The following is a 26,072-nucleotide window of genomic DNA, read 5'->3' on the forward strand; positions in this document are numbered from 1 at the left end:
AAGGCAAAAGAACAACTAGTGCTGGAGTAGCAGAATAGAATCAGAGTTGAATCTGAAAGCTATTATAGAAGGCTAATAGTGCTCTGTTACTTACTTACCATGAAACAGTCACATATCTAAGCAGTGGTTCATCATTTTTATCACAGTATACAAAATAAGCTTCCTACCCCTCTCCCATTTCCAGTCTCCTCACGTCCAAGTTTACACACTAACAAACCAGGGAATGATCTGGCAGGCAGGTAATTTGAGGGTTTCATGCTCCACTTTAGCACAGGCACCAACTTTCTGATTTCCCCAAGGGCGCTCCACCCCCGCTCCACCCCCATGGCCCACTCTCGCTCCATTTCTTCCCGCCGCACCTTTTCCCCTCCACCTCTTCCTGCCCACGCTCCTTCCCCTCCCCCCTCAGTGCTTCCTGAACAGGGGGAGGAGCTGATTGGCGGGGCCCGATGGCAGGTGTTGAGCACCCCCCGATGGCAGGTGTTGAGCACCCACTAGATTTTTCCATGGGTGCTCCAGCCCTGAAGCACCCACAAGGTCGGCATCTATGGCTCAAAGAGTACTTGCTATATTTTGGATAAAATTAACTTTCTATTGGCAAAAAGAAAAGGGGTACTTGTGGAACCTTAGAGACTAACCAATTTATTTGAGCATAAGCTTTCATGAGCTACAGCTCACTTCATCAGATGCATCCGATGAAGTGAGCTGTAGCTCACGAAAGCTCATGCTCAAATAAATTGGTTAGTCTCTAAGGTGCCACAAGTACTCCTCCTTTTTGCGAACACAGACTAACACGGCTGCTACTCTGAAACCTTTCTATTGGCAAGGGATTCTGGCAAAAAACTTTGATCTATTATTTAAGAAAAGGGATTGTAAATGGCTGACAAAGCCTGAACATGTCAGATACATGCATCCATTGAGTCAACTTCCTGAACAATCACCCTGATTACTACGAGTCAGATACTTTAATATCTGTTCCAGAAAAAAAAAATGATTTACCTTTTGAGAGCAAGAATTGCAGGTATGCTCTTGTAAAACCACACCACTTATAAGTCTATGTTCCCACTATGTGCCTCATAGAGATTTCTATGATTTTTGAGTTCTCAGCTGTCCCTTTCAGTAGGTGGCATAGCTGCTGCCAGCAACATTTACTTGCAGTTACCACATAAAAATATCTGAAATATCAGAGATTTCCCCATGCACAGAACAGGAAGTAACTGGAGTAGCTGTGGGAAATCAGTTGGCAAATTTTGATTTTCTAATGACAACCACTGTATTTTCTGCTCTTGTTGAGGGAGAACAACAACTCCTAGTGCCTGTAATCATAAGTTTTACTCTTTGACCAAAGATACAGAAAGCAAAAATCAAATAGTCCAGCTTTGTGGAGAAAATTAAGAGTTGATCTATTATAGCAACATACGTCTAGAGAACAAGAATTAAAGGTAATTCTGTTTTCTCCATATTACATCCAAAACCTTGAAAACTACATTCTCCAGAGACACTTTATCATTAGTGAACAGATCATTAACAGAAGAGAAACCTACACTGTGGATTTCAACCAGCTGTTAGTACTTCAATTACAATCCCAAAGCAAAGCATTGCAACAAGGACCCAGTTACAGTAGAACCTTGTTAATTCATACTAATGATGCAAAGAGTCATTGCAAATTACTGAATTTTTCAAATTCACAAAGTAACCAATACAAAAAGCAGGGACATTTGCAGTTTACTTTTCATTATTTATGCTAAAACTTCATACTTTGTAAATATTCAATATTCAATTCATTCTATATTTTGAAAAAGTAATAATGTTTTGTTCAACTTAGACCTCATAATAGGAATCTGGTTAACATTGCTTACTAAGAAAAGAGGATACGACATCATTTTAAAACTATAAGATCTTTTGGGAAGGGACCATATCTTAATATATGTTTGTACTATGCCGTACCACAGTAGTGGTCCTCTCCTGACTGGGCTCTCTGGCCACTACTGCAAAATACATATTAAAGGGTAATTTATATCCACAAACAACAAAGTATTCAGATTAGCAAGATCTACTGTATTTAACGAGACATGCTATAATCAATAAAGTAAATATAATAGGAGGTAGCAGAGATGCTGACTCTCAACCAAAAATTGAGTGCTGAAGACTTAAAGGGCAAATCTACACTTTCAGTGGATGGTTAAGAGTCTTCAAAAAGTATCTTGTGAAAGCATATAGGAAAATTAATTCAGGTTGCCAGACATAGAGCATCACACCAAAACTTTGGAATTGTAGTATGTCAAGAATAATCACGAAGCATGGAGGTCAGACAGCATTTAGACCATGATTCACAAGGAAAAGTTTGATCAGTGAACCGGTGGCAGAAGAAAACAACTTCAACTGACATTCCTGAAGCTTTAGTCTGCTCTAGAGAGATGCCTAAGGACTTTTATACATCAATCTTGGTTGAAGCAAAAAGTACGATCTTGGTGAAAAGGGTGTAGAGGTGAGGGAATATCTTTCTCTGAACAAGCAATATCCATCTTTGACAGCACAATTAGAAAAGGAGGATTCCATGTCTGTGTTGGAAGCTTCCACACTCCATTGGCTGTGGTCATTATCACCGGAAACAAAATCCACAGACACAGCCAGACTGTACAAGTATGTGAGGAGTTCAAGGGAAGATTTCATTAGCTTAGTACTGACCATCCTGTATCTCCTAGTACTAGGAGATTTCAGCAGAATAAATCCCTCATGAATACCAAGACCAGGGCTGTTAGAGAACGGAAACCTAAACACCATGTATATTATTACTAACATGGTGCACGAAGTTCAGACGAGAATAGTTTTAGGAGATATGAACACCACAAGCCTCATGGCACCAGTCAGGACTCTGGCCAGTTTGTTGTGACCTGTAAATTCAACTAGCTAGCCAGAAGTTAGATAAAAATGTGAAGAAATGTTGTTACTTTTACATTTCTGAAAATCAAGAAGGATGAAGAGACATAGCATGATCCACCCTCTCCTTTTCTGTGTACTATTACTGTCACTCCTATACAAGGTGTAGGAGTAAATTATTCCAAGCAAATCCCCAAAGGTTCATGAAGAGTAAGGCAGATATGTAACCTATATCCTAGCCTAGACTGCTATGTTATGGGAGTTAATGAACATTAAAAACTCACGAAAGCTTATGCTCAAATAAATTGGTTAGTCTCTAAGGTGCCACAAGTACTCCTTTTCTTTTTGCGAATACAGACTAACATGGCTGTTACTCTGAAACCTGTCATTAAACCTCTTGACATACAGTGTTAGGGCAAATACTTTAGTACAGATAGCTGCAAGACATGTAGGATAGAAATATTAAACTTTCACTACAAGACTATGTAACGAGGCAACCTAATCCATTCAAGTCTGAACGTAAGTCTGAAAATCCATTGCTAAGTAGAGATGCTAGAGGACTTGGAAGGCTATTTCCATCTAAAGATTTCTTAAATGGCAAGTGATGGAAGGAAAGGATATAAATTTCCACAGTAGGTAACACAACAGCATAGTCACAAGAGTATCCCTTTTCTTCATGTAAGCAAGAGAGTTTTCTAACAAAATCTAGATCATTTGGAAATGTCTGCAGGTTGAAGTCTGAATGACTGAGAGGAGGCTACACTTCCCCACTGACTAACTCCTATGTGACTAGGCACCCCAGAGGTTGGCAGCTTCCTCCAAGACTGCACTGAAATGAGCTCAGAAAAACAGTGTGAAGACCTTAGGAAGAGCGGCGCTGCCAGATATCACTGAGCCCTCTGTCTAGAGAGGAAGAATGGCATAACAACTTGTTCCTATTGGTGACTCTTCTTGGTACATGTTATATTCCCAACAGTTGGAAATGCCATAAGGCTGAGGGCTTGACACACCAGTCTCCTGTTTCTGCTTTGTAAGGCAGGAGAAGTGGGCGATATATGCATTAGAGGTGTTACTCCATTGGCAGAAATTCCTGTATAGGGGAGTTAGTCAATGTGTAAATGCACTAGCTATGCCCATTTCAATCATCAGGCCCCATGCAGGGTAGTGAACAAACAGCACATTTAAGTGTGATGATGCATGGACATCAACCTCAAAACGGTGATTTTTTTCAGCAATAAGCTCACTTTACCAAAATCAGAAACTGAATCACTTCCCTGGTAATGCGTTTACAACTTCAGCTTCAACAGGCTGAATGCAACGATTGCAATGTGCTGATCACAATTTAATAGACAAGACACATGTTTTAAAAAAACATGTCAACCGCATCACTTTCCATAGTCATGATGACTCAGCAACAAAGTGCACACTGCATCAATTTCAATAGTTGAGACACGTCTGCAGTACTGCAACAACTGCCTCAATTCCAATTCTCAGGGCACACATCAACGGCTATCCTCTAGCCATATCAATAATTTTGGTGCATTGACTATAATTCTCTGACTACAGCAAATTAAACACCACAGTTGTGTGCACACAGGATTCTTCAATTCCCTGATCACACAGTATTAACTCCCTAAATACAGAAGTAATTATAAAAAAAGACAAACAATGAGCTGATGACAGGATTTGCAATGTGCTTTGTGTCGGCAGAGAAGTCAGTTTTACTATGGGGGTATCAGTTAACGAGATTTCCTATTTCAGCATCAAGTGTTGCACCTTCTTGGAAAGGTGCATTAGCACAGAAAAGCTACAGTACAATAATTATACGGATTTTATTTACACCTGCAAAATCAATTTTGAGTTAAAAATGGATACCTCTGTGCCCAGTTACTGAAGCACATGCTTTACAAAATGGGCACCCTGTTTTAACACCAGAGCCCAGAAGCATAACTAAAGGATTGAGCAAGAGACTCATCTCATAAATTCTGTTGCTTTTGTTGGTACTAAAATGAACTGCAAAGTTGTAACAACTGAATTAAAATACATTTGTGTGACAAATGGCCCTACTAACAGGGCTGTATGGAGAGAATGGGGAAAAGGGCATTAAGTACAGAAATAAATATTTTCAGAATTACATAGGAGTCCATTGCATTTCTGCATTCTCTAGTGGTAAACCCCACAATGCATCATTCTGAGACTGCACAGATATCAGAGGAGTCAGAAGTTGCATGACTAACCTAATTACCAGTGCACACATTCTCTCTCTCCACTAGCTCACTACTGTGGCTCATGAATCCAGACTTCAATTAGAAACTGCCTTTTATCTCCCTCATCCTGGCCAAGGCACCAAGCAGTGCTTCAGATGAGCTGCTTTAAAATTTATCTTTACTTTAAAAAAGTAAAAAGATATTAAGAGCTAAGTTGCAGCAAATTAGTTTCTTAAACTTTAAAGCAGCAGCTAGGCTAAAATATGGGATTTAGTGTCTTGAATTTCTTGGTGATGAGATTCCAACTTCGCACTTGGCTGGGAGATGGTGCAGCTCTGTAACTTCATCAAAGAGGCCAAATCAGCCAATGAGAACACAGCTTTGGATAATCAGTATCCAAGGACGTACTATTAACATGCCATTATGGGCTCTTCCAGGGTGTGATCTTAGACACTGGTGGAGCTGAGAGGAGAATGAGTTTTGATTAGGTATTGTTCTCAGTCAAGGAGTGAACTAGCACAAGAGAATAGACTGTGATTAGAAGTTGGCATTGGGTCATTACTATGCATAGCTCCATTTGTCATTGTTCTCGTTTCTGGCTGTACACCTGTATGGGACGGTAGGGTTGAAGAGGGGGCAGTTAGTTTTCATTTTCATTAATTCTATACGAGTCCATCGCTGTAGCATCTTAGCTGCCCCCATGAGGAAAAAGTATGTGAATGAAGTGTAGTCGGTTTTATCTGACCTGTTTCTCTTGCAGATAACTACTGAGGCAAAATCTCTGACTTTTCACAGGTTTTATTTTTTCTGTTTATGGGTTTGCAGCATACTATGGCCAACACTAATACGTTTCCTCAATTGTGAGTTTACCACCCATCCACTAAGTCCCAGTCGGTGCTTATGAGTCCCCTGTTAATTAATTTTGGGTTTGCCAAGGGCAAATGGTGTTGTTACCCTCATAGGGAATTAATTCAACAGTCTACATAGCACAGCAGGTGTATGTCCTTAAGCAGGTTTCACTAAAGACTGGCACATTGTGAAACAAGTGAAGTGACTACTGCTGCATGATTTGGAAGTGGCTGTGCATTTCTTGTTGATCTATTTAAGTGCCCTTTTGGAGATCTGAATTTAAACAGTTCTCGGAAATAACAGGAAAAAGACAAGAAACTTAATGTGTGCCTTCAAATGAAACCGATTTGTTCTCTATCTGCACACAATAAAAGCACTATAAGAACAAAAACATACATTCATAGAGACAATAGGTAATGTCTTACAATAGGATTAAAAACTTCACATCTGTATGTGATTGTTTTGCTGGTACCAGAGTACTATATACAGTAACCAAAATGTATATACTGTGATTTTGTATTATGATCTCAGGTTTCTGGTGACACGTATAAGCCACCCTAACTCTTCTTTATTTATATTGTGAATTGAAAAGGACAGCCATGTTATCTACTCATCCTTCAGTTCTCACCACGTCCCCACTTCTGAAGTCTCTGTACTAGTTTACGCTTTTAACTTAGTACAGTATTCTTTCCTTAAATCTACCTTCATTACCTACATCTTCTGCCCCCAACTGTCAACAAAATTCTTACTTGACTTCTCCTTTTGTCTCCTTTGCTCACTCAGCTTTGTACATTCTTTCCTCTTCCCTGTTAGAAGTACATCAAGCTCCCTTCTTCTTCTCCTTCAGTAACATGTCCAAATATTCCAGCCATAGTGACCATACAACTATGTGTTCTGCGTTATACAGAATTTTGCCTTCTCGTGCCTTCAGATTTTAAACTCTGTGGGGCACAGACTGGTATTTTCACATAATTCACTAGTGTTCAGTGCAGAGTATGCTTATCATAGAATCATAGAATCATAGAATATAAGGGTTGGAAGGGACCCCAGAAGGTCATCTAGTCCAACCCCCTGCTCAAAGCAGGACCAATTCCCAGTTAAATCATCCCAGCCAGGGCTTTGTCAAGCCTGACCTTAAAAACCTCCAAGGAAGGAGATTCTACCACCTCCCTAGGTAACGCATGGTACTACATGAACAATAACAGTAATATACAATTTTATAACCTTGACGTCAACTACTAGAGAAAATATATGATGAAATGATTAATCAAGTGCTGGTTTCTTTCCTCCTGCCACACAAAAGTTTCATCAATTGCACAAATTATAATAATCCTGATCTGAGTTAATCCTGGTTTACACTGGCTAATTCCATTACCCTAAATTATGATGGGTTGATTCTATTACCCTATGTCAGTGTTTCTCAATGTGTGGCTCATAACCCGCAAGAGGTCAAAAAGGGTAATCGGGAGATCACAAGGTATTGAAAATTGTATGATGTTTCAAAGCAAATAAAATCTCGCTCCCCCATTCCCTTATCCTTCAAGGTCATGTATTCTCTCTCTCAACCTTGTCTTTCTAAAAAACTGGGACCAACGTGGCTACAATAACACTGCAAACAGCCTCTTGAAACACATACAAAGTAGAGCTATTGTTATCAAAGATACACTTTTTACTCTTACATATACCATAAAAGGGGTCTTTTATTTTGTTTTTACTCTCCAAAATAAGGGATGTCATCCTGAAAAGACTGAGAAACACTGCCCTATGCTATACAGGTTAATTACAATTTACCTGATCCCACCTCTTTGAAATCTATGGGAAAACCCCAGTGGTTTCAACAGGAGGCAGATCAGGCCCAATGTTTCTATTTATCTGTAGAGGTGAAGGCTGAGTAAAACTTACCTCCAACTCTTTGACAATCTTGATGATTGACTGTTGAGACTCGGAAGCACATTTTTCTTTTATTAGGCCTTCATTCTTCAACTCAAGATCTTCTTTAGCTTTTAAAAGGTTTTTACACTTATTAAAAAGTTCTTGAAGTTCTACATCCTTTTCTTTAATTGCTGCATCGAGTTTCTAGCAAAACAAAATAATGGATGTAATTAAAATCCTACAAAGCTTAGTATTACTACAGCAAAAAATATATAACCATTAATATAAACTTCAAAAGCAACTTATTTCAGGTATGTTCTTTGTTGTCTGGTGAAAAAAAGTCCAGTGTAAGACCACAATAGGAGAAAAAGATAGCATATTGATTGCCCCTCTTTGATTGCCCATTAATGTCCAAAATATTCAAAATTCTTTTATATTTAAATAGTTAAATTAGAGAGCATAGAAAATGCCAAATTAGCAGCACTGATACACTAAAGTATGAGCCCAAACTGAGTCCCAATCCTGTAGGTGCAAACACTCTCAATTCCTACTGACTTCTGTAGTAGCTAAGGGCACGTGGGACATTGCTAGAGAGCATCTTTTATCCGCAGAACAGGTTTAAGCAGGAGCACTTTCAGCATCCCCAGAGCTGCCCATCAATGCACCTTAATCCCGTTTTGAAGGAACTTCCTTATAAGGATGAGAGAGCAGTTCAGTATCAATACCCCTTCCTTAACTTCTAGTTTCTGGGGAGCAAATTGAAACAGGTTACCAAGGGAGGGTGTGGAATCCCCATCATTGGTGGTTTTAAAGATGAGGTTAGAAAAAACACCTGTTCTGCCTTAATGTGAGAGGATGGACTTGGTGACTTCCAGCCCTACATTTCTATGAATACCCTGGACGCTTTGGGAGCTCTTAAAGCATCTCATTACAGCAGCAGAATCTCTTCATGAACACGGGAAAAGTTTCCTCCCTCCCCCACCCTAAATTTCATAAACCCTAATAAGAACTCTTGTTGAAAGCCACACAGCTATGTATCTATTCTGCAAATACAATATTATAAAATGTAGAGGATCATCATGAAAATCAACAGTAATTCCAAACAAAAATGGGATTTTGTAATCACTCTCATACAAAATCAAGTGACAAGTTTTCATTTCAGCTTACATCTACCTACCTGAAGCAATAGATCCTTTTGATTGACACTGTCTGTTAGTTGCTTGATAACTAGTTCTTGACTCTGCAACTTCTGATTGCTTTCACTCAAAAGAATATTGTAATGATGTTCCACTGCTTTTTCTCTCTCAATCATTTCCCCGTGTAATTTCTCTAGCTGATTTCTAAGGTCCTACAAAAAGATGAAACTGAATATTTAGAAAATCAGCTTCACAAAAAACTTGAGTGACAACCCATGCTATTAGTTTAACTTTCCACTGCTTTAAATTACTCCTATCACTGAATGTTCTAAAGAATTTATCCGAGTCACTGTCTTCCTTTTAGCATCTTAAGTTTAGGCAATAAAACTTTAAGAGTGAGGTGTCAATACTGTCTTACATTAATCTATGGTATTATTGTCTTAATGCCTTTCCTTCAGAATGACTGGACTCAAAGGCAGTAGAAAATATCTCTCTCTCTCACACACACACACACACACACACTTTGTCACTGTCAGTCAGCATGAACACTCATTTCTTAAATCAAAGCAATTTTACGCCTTTGCCAGAAATAGGAGAAAATGGCTTAGTGGTAATTCAGTTTGTCATCTTTTCCTTCTTCCATTCACACCATGGAAATCCTTGCACTAAGGCTGTTTTACTAGTTGCTCTTGCATTAACCAGAAGGCAGAAGTGTTCAATCATTTCCCTTCCCTTATAGCATGAGCTTTAGACACCAACCAGGGAAGAAAAGTTAGTCTTGTGATGAAAGCACTGGAGTGGGCTCCACAAATGCTTCCTGTGTGACCCTCACTTACTCTCTCTGTGCCTCAGTTCCCCATCAGTCAAATTCATGTCTTGTTTAAATAAACTGTAAGATCTTCAGCACAGGGACTACCTCTAACAGGATCCATGTACAATAGCAAGTATAATGAAACCAGGATCTTGGCTGCTGCTTCTAGGCACTACTGTAGTACAAATAATACTAACCCCCTTATTTTGTCAGAGACACAGTCACAAACTTCCATATATGTTCTACCTATTTAAGTTCCTAATTCTCCTAGCAATCATTTCTCTTGTCCGTTTGAAGTCTTTCATCTACAGGTGAGGCTACATGTGAGGGTCAAGAGGGCGCATCCCCATCAGAAGTCTTTGGGCAAAGTGTGTTTCAAACAATGATATAAGTCCACTTCCTAACATTTGACTGCTAAAGGGATCAATCGCAAAGAAAATGGAACTATATGTGGGAGTGTTTGCAGGATCAAGCACCAGCACAGTATATCTTATTACTAGACAAATTCCAGTCACAGGATGGAGGAAAGAGGCAGGATAGGACAAGGGAACAAAACAGAACGGTAACTTGGTTTCTCATAGTCTTCCTCTTCCCCCCCCCCTACTTCCAACATCAGTCATTAGTTGCTTCCATGTAAAATGATCTGTTTATGGTGATTTTGCTAGAAGTTTCAAGACTAAGAAGGGAAGGAGGGGCAGCTTGTTCCCTATAGTGGTCTTGTTTCTATATTGATCTTGTTTGACAACTCCTATTTCACAGTAGAGAGCAAAAATGCTCAGTGCAAGGATTGTATAATAGAATGGAGGAAGATACCAGTTGTCAAAAATTGCTTTGATGTCATTTAAAATATACACTAGTATGCATAACTTTAACTGTTTTTAAAACCCCGTAGAGCCAGATGATCTTTAAGGAACACTAGTTTGACTTTCATTACTAAAGAAGTGTATGTGTTAAATATTGTATGCTCTAAATATTTTACATATTGCACACACAGTAGTCACCCATAAAGAACATTTACCCAGACTGGTATTTAACACATCACAGTTACTTCCTATTCTAGGTATAGAGAAATAACAATGGTTATACTTTAATGGCAATCTGTTCTTTAAGGTTTGTGTGATTTTCTTGACTTAATTACTTGCTTTATGCAAGTTCACATCAGACCCTTATTATTTTGTTTTGTGCATTAAATACCAATTATTTACACTGCCTTTTGTTTTACTTTATTGAGCTTAATATTGGCACTCACTTTAAGAAATAATTAATAGACACTTCAGACCCCAAATCTGCAAACTAACTAATACAAGTAGTCTGCGTGAGTTCAGTGGGATTACTAGCTTGGAGTAGAGACTATTTAAGTAAGGACTGCAGGATCAGTCCCAAACTTTGTGTTTGCTGAAGGCACTATCACCATTGCTCTCATACATACACGTGCCCTCAAATGCATTTCCATTTCCACCAAGTTAGTGACCAAATTAATACAACTTCCAGTGCAGGGACAGAATGACCTTTGTGAAGGTAGTATGAAATCGCAGGACTATAGTTGCTTTTGGCTCCAAGTTACAGAATTCCTTATTTGGGTCACATCAATCATATTCATTTGCAACACGTAAATTGGCATTCAAGGCCTGACTGAAGAGCTATGATTTTAGTGATGCATTCTATATATAGCTCACACCTTGACTTTTATTTTTCCCCACTACATTTGGAGTCTACATTTCGTTTTAGGCAGCTAAGACTTTAAACACTTGTGCTCTAACCCTCTCCTAGAACTCCAATAGAGCCCAGAAACTTATTAGCTTTGATAAAGAGAAGTCAGAGAGAGCTTTATAGATAGAAGTCGTAAGCAGACATGGATAGAAAAGAGGTTGCTTTTTCCTCCTCCTTACATGATGTAAAAAGCAGTACTTGTCAAGAAAGGCACAGAGACTGCTTCCTCCCTGGAGTAACAGATGTTAACGGCTAAGGGGGAAAAAATTTTGAATGGACAACATGTAGTGGTTCCTCAGAGAATGTAAAGGATTCTGTATGTCCATCTGTAGAGATAGTAGTTCAGCCAATGAGATTTCCAAATCCCTGCTACACTAAGCCATGACCAGAACTGAAAATTATTTTCTTTGCATGGGCTAGGCTTCTATAACACACAAAACTATCCATCACTACAGCAGATTGGTTGAACAGAAGAAAGTCTATTGTTTTCTATACATTGAGTTACACGGATAATATGGTAGCTACAGCCCTTTACAATGCTTTCTGACAATCTCTGTCTCAAGGGATTTTTCCTATGATTAATGATAGTTAGTTGAACTTAGAAAAAATGAATTTGAAACATTATAACTAATGTTGGTTGAACACAGGAGTGAGTGCCTCCCCCCGCCTTGTCAGATGGAAAACAGGTTGGTGAATAATTAAGGCTTGAAGCCTTGAAACCTCTCTTTCAGTTTCATTTCAAGAAGGAAGAGCAGGTGGTAAATTCTGGATAATGAGTTATTGTGCACTTCCCAACCAGCTGATCAAATATGACTATAACTGAGAAATAGACCTTAATTGCCTGTATTTAGAACAGGGTAGAATAGCTACTTAAGATATTTCACCATCAAAGCTTGAACCAACTTGTGAATTTTACCTAATATTGAGACCATGTTGTATACACACACACACACACACACACACACACACACACACACACAGAGTAGATGCCCATGATATTTAAGATGTGTCCATCTTTATTCCTGGTCATTCTATATGAAGCACTTTGTTAAACAAGGTGCATTTCAGTAGTTGATTGTTTTAGCAACCAAACTATCCAGAGCTGATAATGCTGAGATACTGTCTAAAGACAGTTCTCTCTTAAAGACAAAAAATAGATGATTAAGCACCAACTAATACATAATGCTGGGGTGGTGTGTTCTTTTGTTGCTGATGTTCCTGTTTTTAATTAGTTGAAGCTAGCTAAAAATCCACTGAATAAAGAGAATGTGAAAGTAGGACAGGGTAGCCATTTTGAAGAGAGGCCCTATTCCTATTCATCATGAGGAAGATCTTAACGGTTTATGTTGATGGTTTGGGTGAACAGATCCCAACAGTCTTTCACATACTGAACTTAACTGATCTTTTCCACTTTTTCCAATGCACAAGCCTACCCCGCACTCTACCAAAATATTTCCTTGACCATTCTATACTGGCCAGGTCAGAAGTTGGGTGGAAGCACCCCTCATGGGCTTTTCTCCTGGACACAGACTCCCACTTGCTTGTTTTGATATTATTTACAAAAATAGATTATGATTATTCTGTGTGAAAGGTCATTAAAAATATCCTAAACAAGTAAAAACAAGGACAGATATGAAATGGCATCTAACTATGAATTTGGATAAGGGTTCCTATACAGTTCAGATCCATTTTGTTAGTTTTATGTCTATTTAACTGTATGCCAGTCCATATGAAAATAATAATAGAACAGCTTTTTTAAGGCTGCTCACATAAAATGTTTGCATCAGATCACTAAAATGGTTTTCTGTTTCTCAAAGAGCAAGATATTATAGCACACATTTTTACTCCCATGTACCTTCTACTCAGTGAGCCACAATTCATAGGCAATATTATATCCAAATGTACTTGCAGCTCCGAAACTGAAGCAGAGGTGGTGAAACTACGTAAGAGCAGGAGTAGATCAGGGACGTAATTTTTAAGACTGCTCATCTTTTGGCAGGGACACTTTTCCCCAAGGAACTTAATCACTTACATGAAGAACTTGGCCATAATTGAGTCAAACAGACTTCTCCGATGGATGTAACTATGTGAATCCCCCCTCAAACCTGTCTTTCCTGTATACATTTATATTCTAGCCCCCTTAAGAGAAGATGAAGGTTCTGGATAGAGAAGACGGTTGAAGATAAAATACTTTAAATCAATAAAATGTGCTTTTTATGGCTGTTGTAATGACAGGAATCATCCATTCTCTTTTTTTCCCCCTAACCTCAATGCACAGAAGAAATTTCAAGGAACAGCAGGGACAGAGATTCTGTGATGGCAAATGAACCACACTTGAGATCAAACTAAAGCTATAACTAAAATAAACGGATATTGTAGAGAAAAATATATATTGTTTACAGAGAAAGAGACCCCTCTACTGGATTTAGACAATATTGCAAGAGGTCTACTGCAAATTTTGTATATAATTAGTACAGTGAGAGGCCTTTAATAATTGGAGTACAGTGCCCCCAGCAGAGAACATTTAACAGTGGCAGAAGCTGCTCTAATACAGAGCATAACCTCACTGACACCTTCATATGACTAGCCTGTAACTATGCACCCTTTAATAATAAACAGAGTTCAGCCTGTCTATGCAATCTTTTTTCTCTACAGATGCAAGCTCAGTAATTCATCATGGCTCAAGGTCAGTCCTTGCTTAAAAGCAGCAATAGGGATTTTAGGAGTTGACCATCCCCAATGGAGAAAGATCATCCCCTTTGTTTATGCTGTTGCCAGAACAGAAGAACCAGCCCTCACTGAACCAGCAGGTGAGAAGTTCAAAATAAAATCCACATGAGAAGCCACGCAAGGGGACAAAGTTGTGCTTTAAGCTAGGCACTCAGCATGAGGCACAGCTTTTACTCAAAACGAAGAACGAAGGAAACCTGCTCTCGCTTTGTTGCTGGAGCCTTGCTTGCTGAAACAGAATGTGCTAGTCTGGACAAGAAAACAATGTGAAAGGTCCTAAAGCAGAGAACTGCAGAGAAATTAATGAATAGACACCGCACTTAAGGCTTGTTTTGGATTGTGAGCAGCCAATCCTTTGTTAATGAGATTTTTACAAATAGAAACTGAAATTAAAAATTATAGAATTTACAGAGAACAAGATGTGATGGTAAAAACAAGCAAGAATTCAGCTCAAGGTTGTAACCCTTAAATACTTTGCTATCATACTATTACAGGGCTGAAAAGAAAAAAAGTTTAAGTTAGAGTAGTGTAATTTAAGATAATTTACAAAATATGTAGTCTGCCAGATACAACAGAATTATCATAAATGTACACTACTAGATAAGTTAGAGATTCTACCTTCAGGAAGATTGAGACTTTCTAAAAATTAACTTTTTCCATTTACCACTTATTTACTGATTTTATATAGGACTCAACCAGAGGGCTTTAATTAAAAATAAATAAAAATAAGATCTGAAGAACATGCCCCAGTCAATTAGAACAACTTAAAAGATACACCCCAAAACTTGTCTTAACCCTCTCAACCATGTCCTTCTGAAGACTGACTTTGGTCACTGGCATTTAACTTTCAAAACTATTCAAATGAAATTCAGAGTGCAGAAGTGAATACATTAGAAAAGAAAGACATGCTAGATTAAACTTCATCCACTATTTTAAAAAACGAGAAAAATGTGATAACAACATTAATGGTTTTGTCGCCTCTACTCTTCTGTAGTTGTGCTTCATCCAGTTCCCGCTCCATTTTCTCTCTCTCTAGATTCAAATCATTTAGCTCTTGATCAGTCCTTTTAATCCTCCTTTGTAGTTTACGGTTCTCTGTATCTTTTGTAAGGTTTTCGGAACGCAGCTCTGCTAGGAGGGTTTCTTTTTCCATCAAGAGAGCTTGATAATCCTCAGCACCCTAGAAGAGAAAGCAGCTTTCATAGTCTGTACATGTCCTTTATGAAGCTTGGAAGTCTACACTCCTGCCTATATTTCCTCCCCTTTCTCCCTTCAACAATTTCATTCAACTTGCAAAATTCAGTGTAATATCAATTATCCAAATAGCATAGGAACATTACCTTATTTTGGGTAATTAAGATAATTTTCAGTGTAATAAAGACCTTCAGTGAGATCCAGGTTGGGATAACAAGTAGTTCGGTAATTAAGGTTTAGACCAGTGATTCTCAAACTTTTGTACTGGTGACCCCCTGAGGGGTCCCAACCCCCAGTTTGAGAACCCCTGGTTTAGACAATAAAAGTTAAACTCCAAAGGAGTCTAGAGTGAAAATGAGAAGAATTTGGGGCTTTTAGAAGTGATAATAGTACATAAAGTTTTTCACATCCAGGTCATTAGTTTCAATCCAGGCTATCAGTGGTGACCAAGTCATAAGCATGTTGTGCATATGAACTCGAAGGCAGTCACTGTTCACTTCAGAACATATACACCACTGTAGTTGGCCTCCTTGTTGATGATCACAGCAGAAATGATAATGAAGGAATGGGCCATGCAGCTTGATTTACTGACTGACCCAGAGCAGGGGTCCCTTCAACGCAGTGTTGAAATTAACTGGCAAGATAATGAGGGGAAAGGTTTGCTTTGCCACCCACCATGCTACATTGGTTCTGCAGACAGGAGAGTTTAGTTTTCAACTTTATAAAACTAACACCCTTCACAAGACCAAAGTGGCCCGACTGTATTTCTCTAAATGGGACTCTACTGGTGTAAAACTGCAAGGGTTCCAACATGTAAGCGATATATACATTCAGGGGCCAAAAGCTATTTGAAACAGAACTGGGGATAACAGTTTATATTTACACAATTTTAGTGTTTTGCTTTTTTATTTTAAACTTTATCTTTTCTGAGATCAATTTATAAAGCAATGCTAATTTTTCAGCTAAAAGATCTTGTTTCATTAGATTGTGACTGCTTCAATTCAATTCAAAGCAAAAATGCCAACAGTCGGTAACATTCAAGCCATTCAGCGTATATCTACACAGCAAAGAAAAACCCATGGCTGGCCTGTTCACTCGGGCGCATGGGACTCAGGCTGCGGAACTGTTTCACTGCTGCGTAGACTTCTGGGCTTGGGATGGCAGTCTAGGACCCTGCAGAGTGGGAGAGTCCTGCAGCCCAAGCAAGCTCCAGTCCAAGGCCAGAAGTCTGCACAGCAATGGAACAGCTGAGTCCCGTGTGCCCAAATCAACTGGCATGGAACAGCCACAGGTTTTTCTTTGCTGTGTAGACATACCTCAGTAGCTTTGGTGCACACACATTAGCGCACATAACACTCCTGGGACTCTTTCCACAGAGATCAGGAAGAGAAGGAACCTCATGACGGAACATCGTTTTCTGTTTTTAATGAGTGCTATTTTAGTTACTCACTTTGGGAATCTTAGTTTTATTAGATTTTGGATTTAAGACAAATGCACAAACATAAAAGATAAGATGTGATTTTTGGTTCTGTGATCTATTTTGAAGTCCAATACTCATTTTACCAAAGGCTTCCTGTTCCATAAAATGAGCCCTTTATATTGCACAAACTACCATAAAGTCCTTTTCTCCTCTGCACACGTGGAAGTTATTAAATTCCACTGTTTTATTACAAACATTCCACTGTTCTAAAATAAACATTTCACACCTATTACAAAAAACAAAATAAAACAAAAACACCAAGTCTCACACACCCACTCCTAGTCTGCTTATGAAAAGGAGACAGCTATGTGCCATCACCACACTTATGGCAATGCAGCCCAAAATCTTTCACTATCTTCCCAAGTGGTCTCATCATATACGTGAATAGAAGAAACAAAAGAACTCTGAAAAAACCCTCAAGAAAGACTTCTGTGGTAGATGAGAAGTTACTCAGCACCACCAGTTGAGAGGAAAGAAAGAAGCCACTCGAAGTCTATCTTCCCTGGCATGGTTCAGACTAGCGTCAACGTGTGCAGTAAATTTTCATTCAACACTTGTGAGATCATCAACAAATTTAAACTGATCACTGGAGTTTACCAAAGCTAGTGATTTTTTTTCTTCCTACACTAAATAAGAAAGCTCTACACCACCTAAAATATGGAGTTTCTACCCATGCCTCCAGAATATTGGAAATTTATGAAAATCTATTCTTATTTTACATTTAAAGATTACTCTCTTTTTAATTTAATTATTCATTCTCACAGTTGCTATTAAGAAAAAGAATTGAGGAACAAGATAGTCATGAGACATCTGTACTTTTAGTGTTCCATAATTTAAAAACTGAATTACTTTAGACAATTTGCTTAACAATTAGACATTTTAAATTAGTTTTAGTTTCTTCACCCAGTGCACCTTCTGCATGAAAATACTGAAAAGCAATTGAAATTGTTTGTTTCTTACCTTGAATTTCTGGATCTGAGCTTTGTGGGTGGCCTCTCTTGCCTTAGTCAATGAAACATTTAGATCTTCAATTTCAGAATTAAGATCTTCATTCTTTAGACAAAAGAAATACTCATGGATGCATGAATACAAGTATCAAAAAAGTGACAGTGTCAAAACAAAGATCTTTCTAAATGGGCAGAGTTGAATAATAAATTTATTCACCCAAAGGTAAACAAACAAAAAACTTTATAAAACACTGAAAATGCCCAACTGAGCTTTATATGTAAAAAAAAGCAGTACAACAACTATACATACAAGTTCAATAACTTGTGCTATGTGTCCACACTGTTCCACAAATGTCTGACCTTCATTTGAAGGTGGCACCCCACTACCCTGGCTTTTGTTAAAATTAAGCTCATTCTCACAACACATAAGGTATTATAGCTTGTGCCTTTCTGCCAGATCTACAATTGCTTCTGAGGATTCAGTAAGAAATTCTCTCTTCCCATCTCTCGCAAGCAAGTGTATCAGCTCAGTCATGTATCTTTTTTCCATGGTCCAAATATCAAAACTCCAGCCATCACACTCCAATTTCAAGTAGCAAATATGACACACAGTCTTGCACAGAACTGTTTGGATTTGCACTACTGGCCTGCTCCAAGGCCTACTCAAATCAGCTGAAAGACAGCAGCTTCAGATGGATTAGTTCCTCAATTATCTGGATAGTTCTAACCAGAAACATACAATCAACATACCTCTTTTTCCTTTGTTTTTAATGCAAGAGTTAGACCTTGAATGGTTTTATCCCTTTTCAAACCATTTTTCTTTTCAACACTAAGCTCATTCTCCCTCTCTCGTAGTTCTTCTTGAAGAGACTAAATAGATTACATTAGGTTGCACTAAGTTAAAAAGGTTATACCAAAATACACCATAAATGCACAGTATATATTAAATGCACTAGCTCATGCAGTTCTTACATCTCATTAGTCAAACCATTACAGCAGAATATAGACCAACTCTAAGATGTCTCCTTACAGATCTGTGACAGGAATACGATGAAGAAAAGCTGATCTACCAGGATGGGCATGAGTATCAAGCGTACTGTCTCAATATTTGAGGAGTTCTCCTATCTACTTTGCTGTTTGGAAATAGGCTGAGCCTTTGCTTTGTCTCCTAATACAACAAAAGAAATTTGCCAAAGGTTCTGCATTAATCCAATTTGAATTACTAACTCTTCACGTCTAAGAAAACATAAGAGAAAAGACTCCCCAACATACAGGTTATAAATGTTCAAAGAGAAACAAGTTTTAAACATACCTGGATTTTTTTTTCCAAGCAATTTCTCTCATTTCTAAGTTCCATTTTAACAGCCTATAAGAACAGAATAATTGTCACCCTGAAGTAAAAAAATACTCTAAACTTGTGGGTACCATCATTAAAAATCAGACAGTTAGTACTTCATATACAGACTTTCTTTTGGAACTTGTTAAGAGAAGTATTCCTCCAAACTAAGTTAGTTAATAAAATGTATAGTTATAGGACTCCAACATTATGACAAGACTATATTGTAGATTTCTAGAAAACAACCTCTCCCAAATGAGATCTTTCTACAGAACTGTACTCTGGAAAGTTAAAGAAAAGCCATGTTCCTTGATGACACACGACAACTCTGCTTGACAAGTTAACAAAAATGCATTTTTAAAGGGGCAGTTATCTATGACAGCAGGGCACACTTAAAGTCAATTTACTAAAAATTGCTCTATTTTAATTAAGATTTTTTGAGGGGTAATTTCCCCAGAAAAGAGAGAGACATAAGCAGCAGCAACTTATACTTTTACATATCTTTAAGAGGACAGTGGAGTAAAGGTTATTTATTGTACCAGTAATATGAGTCAAATCTCTCTCATCACTATTATACCCCGAGAAAAGAATACTGTTTCTAAGGTGGACATAGCCACGGTCACTTAATAATAAAGGAACTGATTTTGGCCCACACGCCATAAACTGGTTTTAAAAGAACTATGTTAAGCCTGATAAACGTAAAACATGATATTCCTGATCAAATCAACCCAGGGTAGATTTTCTGAAGGTTTCAATCCTTTCAATGAGTTTCTATAAAGAGCTAGAGCTCTTCTGAGCTTTTAAGTCCACTCCTCAGACCAAGTGCTCTCCTTTCTATTATTTGATTTAGGGCAGAAAGGAGGGAAAGGTACTGTTTTAAATTGACTGGAACGTAAGACACTATAATGAGCAGAAAAACCCAAAACCTACCAAGGATAAAATTTCTTAGACGCTTGACAGCTTCCATTATTTATCATCTGGATTCTACCATCAATCCTCATTTATGGTTTGAGGAGAGCCCTGAAGACCTCAAACTAGCCTTAAGACTCACTTCTGTTTTCCAATCTTCAAGATAACATTTGACTTTCTCCACAAGGCAAGTAAAATAGACAGGTGACTGGTAGATAGTTCCCTCTGTAGAATTTGGGGGTTGGCCTTCTCTATTTTCATGAGACTTGGTTATGCCTATCAAAGCCTCTCATTCAGACCACAGCAGTGAAGAGATCATTTTAACTTTCACGTGATATTCTGTATTACATGAGGAGAGTTCTCTATTAAGGGGGAAAGCCTTAATAAGAATTACATGCCTATTGGCTTCAGCTCAAAACATCTAGCAGATTATTTTTGGATTTCTATTATGAGACAATGACATATTATGTGTTACAGAATTGTGTAGAAAACGTAAAATTACTAAAAAAAAAAAAGTAACCACCACCTTTGATGTGACATCTAAACAATGAAAAGCATGAAGTGTGGTACTGATCAATACTGGCTGCCAAAACTACAAGGTGACCAATGAAAGGAATTTGGGATGGAGAACTTGAAGGGTGGAGGAGGCCACTAAAAGTTAGCTCAAGTCACTTATTTACAGTTATCCTTAAGACCTTTAAAATCCTAAACCATGTGAGATTCATAACGTTCAAGTTTTCACTCAGTTTCCTCACCTCTATCTCACTATCTTTTTCATGACCCAAAGCAACAGTAAGTTCTCTGATTTTTTCTGCTGATAAGTTCCCATCACAAGATTCACTTTGAGACTTCTCCTCTTCAAGGTGCTGAATTATAGCTTCTTTACTTTTCAGAGACAGAGTCAGCTGCTCTATAAGTCTAAAATTACAAGATGTGGATATTAATTTTGCGTTGTCATCGAAAACCAAATCCCAAACCATTGTGGCAGATTTTATGGGCAGCCTCCCATAGGACAAAGAGCACTGGTAACATTTTGGAAAGCACTCTCAAAATACCAACCCCTCTCTTTCCCTCCATAGTAACCAGAAAATTTAAAGCAAGCAAGCAATACAATCAAGTTATCTAAAGAGTTTTTATTTTTTAGGAACAATACTCTTTTTAAGTACTGGTGAGAAAGCAAAATGCTTAACCCTGTCATCCTAACATTTTCCACATGAAGAGTGCTGCATCTAAACGCTCTCTAATATTTAAGAGCCATCAGTACAGACCACTTCCTACCAATTTCCATATTACACACACAAAGTAATGAATGGCAGAACATGCATATATTAAAAATATAACTGGAAGGAAATATGTAAACTAGAACACATATTAGAGTACTAATGTCTTTACACAGAATGGGACGACAAATGTCAGTTACAGTCCCTTCGTTAGTCAAGTGCTTGTATCACACCTAAATTGCTTCTATTGATTTAACTAAAAAATAAAAATAAAAAAAATCACAGTTGAATTTTCAGCCCCATGTGACAGCAGTTCCCAAACCACTGTCCCTGGACCACCAGGAGTCCACAAAGTTCTTCCTGATAATCTACAAAATAAAATCTTTTGATCAAATAATAAAGGGATTGGGAGTACAGTCTCCAATGAAGTGGTCTGCAGACTTTAAGAGCTGGAGATCCTCTGCTGTGTAGCAAAAGCGGTGGATCACCACCGGTGTTTGGTGGAATAACATTTTGAATGTATCCTCATATAGTTGTGGTTGTAATTCAAGACTGATGCTCCTAGACTCTTATATTGTCAAACTCATGCATAGTGAATATTTCAGTCCTTACAGTACACTTTCTTAAGTGTTCTACTCCCGAAAGTATTTGTGCTGATCCAGCATCCAAGCATCTATCCCTGGTAGATCAATGCAATACTGGACCATAAAAATTGAGACATTCTGATCACCATCTTGTTCTCCCACACTTTAGCAGCTACTCTCTCACAAGCTACTAGAGTTAGAAATTAGTGCTTTACACCATTTGAAAACAGCAATTTAAAAATCTCAGGAATTATCAAGCATTTGTTTCCAGGTCAAGGGATTCAGGACAGTAGCTGGTAAAAATCATGATGGAATTGAAGTGGTAGGAGGAGGAGCGCAAGCAGAAGCAAGATAGTATTCAGTATGGCAGGATTTAAGGTAAAGTATCTTATTAGGGCAAGTGAGTGACTTACGCCACTAAAGAGTTCAGATTCACAATTTTCCAACTGTACAAAACTTTTATATCTGACGATTTATGAAATATCACACCTAAACCTGTCATTAGTCCAGTAGTCTGTTTTAGGCACTACTCCAAGAACACACATAGGAAGTTAAAGGACTCAGACAAATGTAACCTTCTATCTGTTAGTAGTGTGGACCAACTGTGCAATTTACCATCCAAGAATCAGAAGACATTCTTTACAGTTAAGCCCGTGATGACAAATTTTAAGAGCTCGACTAGACTTTCACTGGCAATTGACAACTTTTGCCGGGACCTCTGCTGACTAGATATACATTTTTATCACACTTATTCACAGAAGCTCTGAAGTTTTAATTCTAAAGGGGAAAAATGCATAGAAACTGATATTCCTCTCCCCGCGCTTGTGCCCACGTTCACGTTGCCTCATGGTCACCAACTCATGATTCAGGCACTTTTCATCTCCCACCAACTCAAAGACCTCCAAAAACTAACCAAAACATTTACAGTCCAAACTGCTGCACAATATTTTGTATTCCTGCTAGAATGACTAACCTCAATGGACGTGTCAATGGGATTGAACACCATGAAAGCAGGAAATGGATACAAACATACAAATCACAGCACACACACCCCTTAAGCAACAGCTCAATAAGCATATTATTCTTGCACACAGATAAAAAGCAATGTGGCCACAAACATGCTTTAAAGCAGTACACGCGTTTCTAGGTCACATGCTCTCCCCCACTCTTCATTTTCAAACCACATTTAAGGCTCCATTTTCCTATCAAACATGTAGCTTGTAACACTGGCTGCTGTGTTTGTTCAACAGCTGATTTACATGTGTTAACACTCCTGGATCTCAGATGTATATGAGGGTAGGATCAAGCCCTTAAAATCTATTTCATATTGACTGGTTTGTTTTTATCACCTTTTAACAATTAACATTTTCCATTAGTTAGAGAGATTACCAACAGACGTCTGACCTGTCTTTTTCTGGCAGTTCTGTAATACTATCCAGCTCCTTCGGATGTGTATTTGTAATTGTAGAGAGTTTTTGTTCGACAGCCAGTCTTAGAACTTTCTCCTTCTCTGTCATGGCAAAGGCTTTTTCCACTTCTTCTTGGGCAGCTTTAAGATTCTACACTCAAAATAAACAAGCATGATGCATTGGAACATTAACACAAAACATTTAGCAAGTTCTTCCATGCTACATTTCCCTTCCCAACATTGTATATGGTCAACCATTAAGTAAGTTTAACATCCTTAACATACTTTGCACCTCTAGCTCACCCATCACTAAAATCTGCAAGTGCTCTATAAACATTAATGAATGAACCCTCAACATTCACCCGTGAGTAATGAGTATACAATCTGCATTTTACAAAATGAAAGAAAATTAGGTATAAAGAGGTGAAGAGACTTGCAGCAAGTATGTAGCGGACCTGGAAACAGAACGGAGCTCTCCCAACTGCAGTGCTTTGCTTTTTCCACCAGACAATGCAGGCTTATCCTACAACTCTTGAACTTGAGAAATAAATATTTACAATCAAAATCAAGGACATGTTAAAGGGCCTTTTACTCTGTAAAAGATCAAATCGATATTCATAGCTATGATGGAAGCAAGAAGTACCCTTTCCAATATACATTGTCCGCAGTATTCATCAAGAACTACTATCAACACACACTGTCCACAGATACGTTTTTCTCCCCAACACCAACCAAAACATAGGCAAGATCACTAAACTCTCGCCAAGTTCTTCAGGAATTTTCTGATGACATTGGCTGTGATAAAGAGAATACATACTCTCCCAAAGTACATGAAGCAACTGATCTGAGTGCTTATGTTGAAAATAACAAAATGGCTAGACTACTTTCTAGCATATCCTGTAGCCATTTCCCCGACACTGTCTTTGTCTCCCTGTGCACTTCTCAATCTTCCTTACTCCTCCCATTCTCACTTTTGTGCCTTCTATGAGCTTTGCTCCCTATGCCCAGAACAGTCTCCCTGTTATCTGCCAAGTAAACTCGCCTACAAATTGCTTCTATTTTTAAAAAAAAAAAAGCTTCTTTAGGAAATCCTTCATCATTAGTAATGCCCAGACCCTTCCACTCCTGAAAAGTTGTTTTAGGTCTTGTGTGTGTTTACTTTTAAATCAAAACCTCTTCAGGACAGAGAACATGTCTTGGCTATGTCCTTTGGAGCTGTATAAACAGAGTGCTGTATAAACGTATGACGAATAATATTCCTATGTTCGTCTGATTCGTCCGATTCAGAAGCATAAAGAAAATTAGCCTCAGAGGCCCACACCATTCTTTCCAAGTTGCATGAAAACACTAAAATAACCTTGATATTAGAAGATTTGCCAATCTTCTGTTTGATGAAGTTCTAGGCAAACAATGGTTTGATGGATCCCTTTGGCACAGAGAGGATTCTCTCCACCCACTGACATTAAATTACTAACACGAATGAAATGCAAAAGAACACTCTGAGAATACAAATGTTAAGATTCCAGCAAACTATAGGGAAGGTTAGAGTGACTGCTATCCCTCTGAAGGAGCTCTCCCCCTCTAGGGATACTGCTAAGTCTTCCCAACGGAGAATGCAATCCTGAAGCTCATAACAATACTGCTTAAAGTATCTTTTTTCCTGAGTGGGAGAGCACAGCTTTGGAATATGTCAGACTGCATCAAGTACACATCTTTTGGGAAATCTTTTCCCAGAGAAGGAACCCATACTCACCCACAAAATCTCACACCCCTGGACAAATTATACAAGTTCCAGGTTGTGATAGGTTATCAATCTATGACGAATATATATTTCTGGAACTAGGTACATGCATTTCCAGCAAAGGACACTTAATATATATTTGTTTGCCAAGTGGTTCTGCCTCCCTTCTTGATGATGAGAAAGCATTTTTGTTCGAGGGGGAGAGGGGGAAGAAGGACTATCTGAGAGCTCCCAATGTCAGGCCACTCAACTGTGAGCACATATCCCAGAACAGCAGGTTTTATCATAAATTAGTTGTGAACACTTGGGGAATCCCCTTGTTAATCCTTCAGAACCATATCAATGACCAGTATTTGGCAGAAGTAACCCATCACTGACATAGAGGAGTTCAAGAAAGTTTTGCTAAGATACGTTCTCGGAGACACGCAAATTAATGTGCTACCAGACTCCAGCTGCAGTCAACACCTGGCAGACGGGATGTCATAATCCAATTCCCACCAGCACCAAAGCAGATACTGAAGTGGAAGGTGAGTGAGCAGAATACAGGAAATCCATCCATCTTCCCAGGAATAGGTATTGCAGGTGACCTCTCACAACCCAGTCACATATACTGAGCACAGACTTTACAAGTCACCATGTCACAGACTCAGGCCGGTATATAAAGGTCTCTAACCCCAGAGTTAGGGGGCCTGTGGAAGGACACCACCTCTTGCACCTCTTTCACTTCCCTGGCAAGACCTTTCAAAACCCAATCCCTCATTACCCCAAGTATCACGGATAACCTTTCACCTCTCCTGCAAAGGCCTACCTTGAAAGAGATGGACTCCCCAACCCCAATTAGGAGATAATATGCCTTGTTCTAAACATACTCAAAATCCACTAGAGAAGTAAGTACTTTGTGGGGTTCTGCACATCTTCCAAATTCCGAGATTTAAAAATATTTGACAAAGCTTCCCCATTCATGGCATTTATTCTTTTTTTATTCTGGCTATTTTTCCAGTGAAGCTGAAACAGCAGCTCTGAAAGCAGCATTTAAGCAGGGCACAATGGTAAATATC

At 38.5% G+C, this 26,072-nt stretch overlaps 1 protein-coding gene across 4 annotated transcripts in view; it reads right to left on the reverse strand.

The window, feature by feature from the left end:
* CDK5RAP2 (CDK5 regulatory subunit associated protein 2) overlaps positions 1 to 26,072 on the reverse strand; it is a 103,754-nt gene that overhangs the window by 62,920 nt on the left and 14,762 nt on the right. For all 4 annotated transcript variants that reach the window (XM_075120564.1, XM_075120563.1, XM_075120565.1 and 1 more), the window contains exons 7-14: positions 23,270 to 23,424; positions 20,817 to 20,979; positions 19,129 to 19,182; positions 18,567 to 18,686; positions 17,830 to 17,922; positions 15,157 to 15,375; positions 8,986 to 9,156; positions 7,839 to 8,012 (exon numbers count right to left, since the gene is read on the reverse strand). In XM_075120564.1, the coding sequence (XP_074976665.1) occupies positions 7,839 to 8,012; positions 8,986 to 9,156; positions 15,157 to 15,375; positions 17,830 to 17,922; positions 18,567 to 18,686; positions 19,129 to 19,182; positions 20,817 to 20,979; positions 23,270 to 23,424 (1,149 nt within the window). The remainder of the gene's footprint in view (positions 1 to 7,838; positions 8,013 to 8,985; positions 9,157 to 15,156; positions 15,376 to 17,829; positions 17,923 to 18,566; positions 18,687 to 19,128; positions 19,183 to 20,816; positions 20,980 to 23,269; positions 23,425 to 26,072) is intronic.

Source organism: Caretta caretta, chromosome 16 (genome assembly GCF_965140235.1).
Source record: "Caretta caretta isolate rCarCar2 chromosome 16, rCarCar1.hap1, whole genome shotgun sequence".
Lineage (NCBI taxonomy): Eukaryota > Metazoa > Chordata > Testudines > Cheloniidae > Caretta > Caretta caretta.